Source organism: Pseudophryne corroboree, chromosome 3 (assembly GCF_028390025.1).
Source record: "Pseudophryne corroboree isolate aPseCor3 chromosome 3, aPseCor3.hap2, whole genome shotgun sequence".
NCBI lineage: Eukaryota > Metazoa > Chordata > Amphibia > Anura > Myobatrachidae > Pseudophryne > Pseudophryne corroboree.
In genome coordinates this window covers 386,809,820-386,819,506 of record NC_086446.1, presented here as the reverse complement: position 1 = coordinate 386,819,506, position 9,687 = coordinate 386,809,820, and the positions used below count along the sequence as shown (strand labels likewise).

Below are 9,687 nucleotides of genomic sequence, written 5' to 3'. Positions count from 1 at the left end.
ACACATAGGGGTTAATTTACTAAGGTGGGAGTTTCTTTAGAACTGGTGATGTTGCCCATAGCAACCAGATTCTATTATCTTCTAGAAGCAGCTGGATAATGTTAAGTAGAATCTGATTGATTGCTATGAGCAACATCACCAGTTCTAAAAAACTCCCACCTTAGTAAATTTACCCCATACTCGCCATATATGCCGCCGTATCAGTCGCTCATCACCAAAAAAATTCTGCATGATACTGGTTACAATTTCACAATTTATTTTCTCATATTACACTCTAGCCCATAACAATGGAGCTTTATAAAACCTATGAAGAAATATAGACTATAGCGATGATTCAGTTCTTCTACAATCATACAATTTGTTTTAATCTTTTGCTGAGCCATTGAGGAATGGAAATGAAATTAGATTCTTAAATGTAATAAATGTTAGAGAGATGCAGAACAATGAAAAGTACTTAAAGAGGGATCAGTGGTACGCAGCACAAATTGTAAACCGTTTAGACACACAACACAGATCTAAAATAACCACACAGACAAAAATTGTGAAGGGTTAAAATGTTCACTCTTCTTAAATAAGGCATGCGTTTTCCTGCACTCCTGGCATCTTCCATGTTCCAGCCACAGTGAAGTCTTCACAGTTAATCTCATATGTAAATTATTTAGCTTGGTGGATTACAAATTTAAAATCTCGATTTTAAAACAGGTTTGTCACCGGAAATGTTCCGATTGATACGCTGTTGGAGTAGATACCAGGCTTTCTGAACCTGAAAAGCAGAAAACATTAATCAGCACCTACTAGCTAGCATTTTGTAAGCAGATAGGGCCTTATTCAGACCCCATCGCTGCAACGGCAGCGATCGCAGTCTGAAGGCCTTTGGGGAGTGCGCTCGCGCAGTGTGCGTACCCCGTGGGGCCCAGTGAGATGCAAAAGTAATTTAGCAGATCTACAATCCAGTCTGAATCACCCCCATAGCCGCTATCACCCAAATTCTTACATTAACAAAATGTTTATTACAGGCAAACTGTTAAAGACAAATCATCCAAAAAGCTATTTACTGTGAAACAGGATATTAGCTATCACCTAGGTGCTCATTTCTAAGGTACAAGTCACAAATAAAGCGCTTTCAAATGGATTCTGGATCACGAAAATGACTTCTAATATCCTTCTAATAAAAAGTTGGGGTGTATAATTTTTGCTTGTTGGGTGAATCGCCCAGTGTATGAACAGTTAATGGAATTCCGTGGTTCAAGTAAATGGTGTATGCAGAATATAAAACTTTAAACCAATTTTTATATTTTCATGTCCCATCATGGTTACGATGTCTACAAATAAAATCCATTTTTGGTTTAAAGATTGAGGTAATAATAAGAATTTACTTACCGATAATTCTATTTCTCGGAGTCCGTAGTGGATGCTGGGGTTCCTGAAAGGACCATGGGGAATAGCAGCTCCGCAGGAGACAGGGCACAAAAGTAAAGCTTTCCGATCAGGTGGTGTGCACTGGCTCCTCCCCCTATGACCCTCCTCCAAGCCAGTTAGGTACTGTGCCCGGACGAGCGTACACAATAAGGGAGGAATTTTGAATCCCGGGTAAGACTCATACCAGCCACACCAATCACACCGTACAACTTGTGATCTAAACCCAGTTAACAGTATGATAACAGCGGAGCCTCTGAAAAGATGGCTCACAACAATAATAACCCGCTTTTTGTAACTATGTACAAGTATTGCAGATAATCCGCACTTGGGATGGGCGCCCAGCATCCACTACGGACTCCGAGAAATAGAATTATCGGTAAGTAAATTCTTATTTTCTCTATCGTCCTAGTGGATGCTGGGGTTCCTGAAAGGACCATGGGGATTATACCAAAGCTCCCAAACGGGCGGGAGAGTGCGGATGACTCTGCAGCACCGAATGAGAGAACTCCAGGTCCTCCTTAGCCAGGGTATCAAATTTGTAGAATTTAGCAAACGTGTTTGCCCCTGACCAAGTAGCTGCTCGGCAAAGTTGTAAAGCCGAGACCCCTCGGGCAGCCGCCCAAGATGAGCCCACCTTCCTTGTGGAATGGGCATTTACATATTTTGGCTGTGGCAGGCCTGCCACAGAATGTGCAAGCTGAATTGTATTACACATCCAACTAGCAATAGTCTGCTTAGAAGCAAGAGCACCCAGTTTGTTGGGTGCATACAGGATAACAGCAAGTCAGTTTTCCTGACTCCAGCCGTCCTGGAACATATTTTCAGGGCCCTGACAACATCTAGCAACTTGGAGTCCTCCAAGTCCCTAGTAGGTGCAAGGCACCACAATAAGCTGGTTCAGGTGAAACACTGACACCACCTTAGGGAGAGAACTGGGGACGAGTCCGCAGCTCTGCCCTGTCCGAATGGACAAACAGATATGGGCTTTTTTGAGAAAAAAAAACCACCAATTTGACACTCGCCTGGTCCATGCCAGGGCCAAGAGCATGGTCACTTTTCATGTGAGATGCTTCAAATCCACAGATTTGACTGGTTTTAAACCAATGTGATTTGAGGAATCCCAGAACTACGTTGAGATCCCACAGTGCCACTGGAGGCACAAAAGGGGGTTGTATATGCAATACTCCCTTGACAAACTTCTGGACTTCAGGAACTGAAGCCAATTCTTTCTGGAAGAAAATCGACAGGGCCGAAATTTGAACCTTAATGGACCCCAATTTGAGGCCCATAGACACTCCTGTTTGCAGGAAATGCAGGAAACGACCGAGTTGAAATTTCTTTGTGGGGCCTTCCTGGCCTCACACCACGCAACATATTTTCGCCACATGTGGTGATAACGTTGTGCGGTCACCTCCTTTCTGGCTTTGACCAGGGTAGGAATGACCTCTTCCGGAATGCCTTTTCCCTTAGGATCCGGCTTTCCACCGCCATGCCGACAAACGCAGCTGCGGTAAGTCTTGGAACAGACCTGGTACTTGCTGAAGCAAGTCCCTTCTTAGCGGCAGAGGCCATAAGACCTCTGTAAGCATCTCTTGAAGTTCCGGGTACCAAGTCCTTCTTGGCCAATCCGGAGCCATGAGTATAGTTCTTACTCCTCTACGTCTTATAATTCTCAGCACCTTAGGTATGAGAAGCAGAGGAGGGAACACATACACCGACTGGTACACCCACGGTGTTACCAGAACGTCCACAGCTATTGCCTGAGGGTCTCTTAACCTGGCGCAATACCTGTCCCGTTTTTTGTTCAGACGGGACGCCATCATGTCCACCTTTGGTATTTCCCAACGGTTTACAATCATGTGGAAAAAACTTCCCGATGAAGTTTCCACTCTCCCGGGTGGAGGTCGTGCCTGCTGAGGAAGTCTGCTTCCCAGTTTCCATTCCCGGGATGAAACACTGCTGACAGTGCTATCACATGATTTTCCGCCCAGCGAAAAGTCCTTGCAGTTTTTGCCATTGCCCTCCTGCTTCTTGTGTCGCCCTGTCTGTTTACGTGGGCGACTGCCGTGATGTTTTTCCCACTGGATCAATACCGGCTGACCTTGAAGCAGAGGTCTTGCTAAGCTTAGAGCATTATAAATTTACCCTTAGCTCCAGTATATTTATGTGGAGAAAAGTCTCCAGACTTGATCACACTCCCTGGAAATTTTTTCCTTGTGTGACTGCTCCCCAGCCTCTCGGGCTGGGCTCCGTGGTCACCAGCATCCAATCCTGAATGCCGAATCTGCGGCCCTCTAGAAGATGAGCACTCTATAACCACCACAGGAGAGACACCCTTGTCCTTGGATATAGGGTTATCCGCTGATGCATCTGAAGATGCGATCCGGACCATTTGTCCAGCAGATCCCACTGAAAAGTTCTTGCGTGAAATCTGCCGAATGGAATTGCTTCGTAGGAAGCCACCATTTTTACCAGGACCCTTGTGCAATGATGCACTGTTTTTAGGAGGTTCCTGACTAGCTCGGATAACTCCCTGGCTTTCTCTTCCGGGAGAAACACCTTTTTCTGGACTGTGTCCAGAATCATCCCTAGGCACAGCAGACGTGTCGTCGGGATCAGCTGCGATTTTGGAATATTTAGAATCCACCCGTGCTGTTGTAGCAGTATCCGAGATAGTGCTACTCCGGCCTCCAACTGTTCCCTGGACTATGCCCTTATCAGGAGATCGTCCAAGTAAGGGATAATTAAGACGCCTTTTCTTCGAAGAAGAATCATCATTTCGGCCATTACCTTGGTAAAGACCCGGGGTGCCGTGGACAATCCAAACGGCAGCGTCTGAAACTGATAGTGACAGTTCTGCACCACGAACCTGAGGTACCCTTAGTGAGAAGGGCAAATTTGGGACATAGAGGTAAGCATCCCTGATGTCCCGGGACACTATATAGTCCCCTTCTTCCTGGTTCGTTATCACTGCTCTGAGTGACTCCATCTTGATTTGAACCTTTGTAAGTGTTCAAAAAATTTTTTAGAATAAGTCTCACCTAGCCTTCTGGCTTCAGTACCACAATATAGTGTGGAATAATACCCCTTTTCTTGTAGTAGGAGGGGTAATTTAATTATCACCTGCTGGGAATACAGCTTGTGAATTTTTTCCCATACTGCCTCCTTGTCGGAGGGAGACCTTGGTAAAGCAGACTTCAGGAGCCTGCGAAGGGGAAACGTCTCGACATTCCAATCTGTACCCCTGGGATACTACTTGTAGGATCCAGGGGTCCTGTACGGTCTCAGCGCCATGCTGAGAACTTGTCAGAAGCGGTGGAACGCTTCTGTTCCTGGGAATGGGCTGCCTGCTGCAGTCTTCTTCCCTTTCCTCTATCCCTGGGCAGATATGATCTTATAGGGACGAAAGGACTGAGGCTGAAAAGACGGTGTCTTTTTCTGCAGAGATGTGACTTAGGGTAAAAACGGCGGATTTTCCAGCAGTTGCCGTGGCCACCAGGTCCGATGGACCGACCCCAAATAACTCCTCTTCCTTTATACGGCAATACACCTTTGTGCCGTTTGGAATCTGCATCACCTGACCACTGTCGTGTCCATAACATCTTCTGGCAGATATGGACATCGCATTTACTCTTGATGCCAGAGTGCAAATATCCCTCTGTGCATCTCGCATATATAGAAATGCATCCTTTAAATGCTCTATAGTCAATAAAATACTGTCCCTGTCAAGGGTATCAATATTTTTAGTCAGGGAATCCGACCAAGCCACCCCAGCTCTGCACATCCAGGCTGAGGCGATCGCTGGTCGCAGTATAACACCAGTATGTGTGTATATACTTTTTATGATATTTTCCAGCCTCCTGTCAGCTGGTCCTTGAGGACGGCCCTATCTATAGACGGTACCGCCACTTGTTTTGATAAGCGTGTGAGCGCCTTATCCACCCTAAGGGGTGTTTCCCAACGCGCCCTAACTTCTGGCGGGAAAGGGTATACCGCCCATAATTTTCTATCGGGGGGAACCCACGCATCATCACACACTTTATTTAATTTATCTGATTCAGGAAAAACTACGGTAGTTTTTTCACATCCCACATAATACCCTCTTTTGTGGTACTTGTAGTATCAGAAATATGTAACACCTCCTTCATTGCCTTTAACGTGTGGCCCTAATAAGGAATACGTTTGTTTATTCACCGTCGACACTGGATTCAGTGTCCCTGTCTGTGTCTGTGTCGACCGACTAAAGTAAACGGGCGTTTTAAAACCCCTGACGGTGTTTTTGAGACGTCTGGACCGGTACTAATTGTTTGTCGGCCGTCTCATGTCGTCAACCGACTTTGCAGCGTGTTGACATTATCACGTAATTCCCTAAATAAGCCATCCATTCCGGTGTCGACTCCCTAGAGAGTGACATCACCATTACAGGCAATTGCTCCGCCTCCTCACCAACATCGTCCTCATACATGTCGACACACACGTACCGACACACAGCACACACACAGGGAATGCTCTGATAGAGGACAGGACCCACTAGCCCTTTGGAGAGACAGAGGGAGAGTTTACCAGCACACACCAAAAACGCTATAATTATATAGGGACAACCTTATATAAGTGTTTTCCCTTATAGCATCTTTTTTATATATTTCTAACGCCAATTTAGTGCCCCCCCTCTCTGTTTTAACCCTGTTTCTGTAGTGCAGTGCAGGGGAGAGCCTGGGAACCTTCCCTCCAGCCTTTCTGTGAGGGAAAATGGCGCTGTGTGCTGAGGAGATAGGCCCCGCCCCTTTTTCGGCGGCCTCGTCTCCCGCTCTTAACGGATTCTGGCAGGGGGTAAATATCTCCATATAGCCTCCGGAGGCTATATGTGAGGTATTTTTAGCCAAAATAGGTATTCATTTGCCTCCCAGGGCGCCCCCCTCCCAGCGCCCTGCACCCTCAGTGACTGCCGTGTGAAGTGTGCTGAGAGGAAAATGGCGCACAGCTGCAGTGCTGTGCGCTACCTTAAGAAGACTGAGGAGTCTTCTGCCGCCGATTCTGGACCTCTTCTTACTTCAGCATCTGCAAGGGGGCCGGCGGCAAGGCTCCGGTGACCATCCAGGCTGTACCTGTGATCGTCCCTCTGGAGCTAATGTCCAGTAGCCAAGAAGCCAATCCATCCTGCACGCAGGTGAGTTCACTTCTTCTCCCCTAAGTCCCTCGTTGCAGTGATCCTGTTGCCAGCAGGACTCACTGTAAAATAAAAAACCTAAGCTAAACTTTTCTAAGCAGCTCTTTAGGAGAGCCACCTAGATTGCACCCTTCTCGGCCGGGCACAAAAATCTAACTGGCTTGGAGGAGGGTCATAGGGGGAGGAGCCAGTGCACACCACCTGATCGGAAAGCTTTACTTTTGTGCCCTGTCTCCTGCGGAGCCGCTATTCCCCATGGTCCTTTCAGGAACCCCAGCATCCACTAGGACGATAGAGAAAGTTACAATTTTGAAACCAAAAACCAGGGGAGGAACAGAAATGACCAGAGATTGAATGCAGAAAGCCGGTAAATGATCACACAAATCCAGTGAATGAACAAGTATGAAAGTAGAAATGACTCCAAGCATAAAATCAGACACTTCTTACAACTGGCTGAGAAGTTTAAAGCTGTGTTATTGCATTAAACCTGAAAATATTCATTGACTAGTAATATCCATTTACTGGCTGATTCACTAAACAGGAGCATCATTTTTTTTATTATTAAATTGATCTTAAACATTTTTTGTTTTGTAGTTCTGATAATATGTAGTGTGTTTATTTTGAGAAATCAACATTTATTCTGTAAAACAATTATCATTACTTGCTATTACTAGTCATAATGACATCCCTCCGCTCTGGGCTTGGTTATACCATTTTGTTAATAGTTATCCAATGTACTAATGTCCAATTGTAGTGTTAATCGCTGTACAGTATTGTTGAACCAAATAAATTCTGATAGCAATAATAAAAATCATCTTTTGATAACAGAGCTACATATCCATGAGTCTTGTGATTAAACATGGCATATTTGGGTCTATCCTTTAATGCCTTTTTTTTGGTCTCTACAAATCTTGGGCTGTTTACAACCTATTAAAGCAGGGACCCCAACTGACCGACCTTTCATTCCAGTCATTTGCAGTCTCATGGGTTGCTAGTATGGAAAGCAGTTCTCCAGTATGGTGGCTAGTATATCAAATGGATCTCCATACTGGTGCCCAATGCAGGATATCCATTCTGGTGGCTGATGGCTAAAACGTAATAACTGGTACCAGCTACCAGCTGGTACCAGCTTATTTCTCTTACGTCCTTGAGGATACTAGGGTCCATTTAGTACCATGGGGTATAGACGGGTCCACTAGGAGCCTTGGGCACTTTAAGAAATTAGTCTGCGCTGGCTCCTCCCTCTATGCCCTTCCTACCAGACTCAGTTTAGAAAATGTGCCCGGAGGAGCCGGTCATGCTTAGGGAAGCTCCTGAAGATTTTCTGCATTTATTTCTGTTTGTTATTTTCAGACAGGGCTGGTTGGCACCAGCCTGCCTGCTTCGTGGGACTCAGGGGGGATGGGGGGGGAGACGGCCCAACCTCCTATAGGGTTAATGGTTCCGTTCCCCGCTGACAGGACACTGAGCTCCTGAGGGAACCATTTGCAAGCCCCACCACGGCGAGCGTACATTCCCGCAGCATGCCGCCACCCCTAACAGTGCCAGAAGTTAGAAGAGTGGTGGGTACTATGCCGGCGTCCCGGTTAGCGGGTCGCTGGCTATTATGGCGGCACAAGGGTAGGAGCGCAGCACTGAGTGCAGGCTGCGTCTCCAGGCTCAGATCTTTGCTGCACCGCTATGAAGGGTGAGCTGCGCCGTTTTTAAACAACTACCCACACTGGTTCAGCGCTTACAGGGGCTCTGACCCACTGTTGAGCACCAAAATCACCTCAGCCAGTATAAAAAAGCCGGGAAGACCGCGCGCCATTGAGGGGGCGGGGCTTCACTATGAGCGGATCCAGCAGCTCACCAGCACCATTTTCCTTCTGCAGCTTACACAGACAGACTGGCAGGGAAGCGCAGCTCCTCCACAAGGACTCCAGATTACCTCAGCGGTACCAGGGGGTCATAGCAAGGGGGAGAACAATATTAGAATACTAAGCCCTATTAAGGGTACTTAGTTTGCGACACAGTTAAGCTTGGCATTAGCTATAAGGGCGCGGGGTGGCTGGCTCCATCATACTCTGTCTCTCCTTAGAGGGCTCTGTGTGGGTTAACAGATTGCGTACCATTGAAGCTATTGACACCACATTCCTTTCCTCCCTGTTTGACTCACTTCTCTCTCCTATTCTCTCTCTCTCTCTCATGCCCTGAACAAGCCACTTCCACATACAATGCATCCCTTACTTCTGCTCTTGACTCTGTTGCTCCACCAACCACTATTCACCCTCGCAAATTAACACCTCAACCCTGGCACACCAAATGCACCAGATATCTGCAAAAATGCTCACGTACTGCTGAGCGACACTGGAGGAAATCACGCTCTAAGGCAGACTTCCTCCATTTCAAACTTATGCTCTCATCCTTCAGTGCTGCCCTTTCTCTTGCTAAACAGTCATACTTCAAGAACCTCATCTCCTCCCAGTCTTCCAACCCCCGGCGCCTCTTTGCCACTCTCAACTCACTCCTCTGCCGACCTCCACCTCGTCTCCCTCCTCACTCTCTGCTCTTGACTTTGCCACTTACTTCACATCCAAAAATGAATCCATACGTCAGGACATCACATCACACCAGACCATCAGTAACCAGCCTTCTCCCATCCCTTACCAACCCTCCCCATCCCTCGCACCTACTCTGACATCTTTCTCCCATGCATCTGGAGAGGAAGTCATGGCCCTCATTCGTTCCTGTCCCCTCACCACCTCCTCCGCTACCTCTCTCCTGCTTGTTCCCATCTTTCCCACCTTCTCAATCTCTCCCTCTCATCAGGCACTGTCCCCTCTGCCTTCAAGCATGCACTCATCTCTCCTATTCTTAAAAAACCTACACTTGATCCAAACACTCTCTCCAACTACTGACCCATCTCTCTCCTCCCTTTTGCCTCCAAACTCTTTGAGCGTATTGTCTACAACCGCCTTACTTCCTTTCTTTCCTCACACTCACTGCTTGACCCATTCTAGTCTGGCTTCTGTCCTCTCCACTCCACTGAAACTGTCCTTACAAAAGTATGCAATGACCTCCATGCTGATAAATCTAAGGGACACTACTCTCTACTTAAT

The 9,687-nt window shown here is 46.8% G+C and overlaps 1 protein-coding gene across 1 annotated transcript in view; it reads right to left on the bottom strand.

Moving 5' to 3' along the window:
• Positions 1-239: 239 nt before the first annotated feature.
• COASY (Coenzyme A synthase) overlaps positions 240-9,687 on the bottom strand; it is a 49,864-nt gene continuing 40,416 nt past the window's right edge. Inside the window, exon 10 of the mRNA XM_063960022.1 lies at positions 240-763. Coding sequence (XP_063816092.1) covers positions 680-763 — 84 coding nt within the window. The 3' untranslated portion in view covers positions 240-679. The remainder of the gene's footprint in view (positions 764-9,687) is intronic.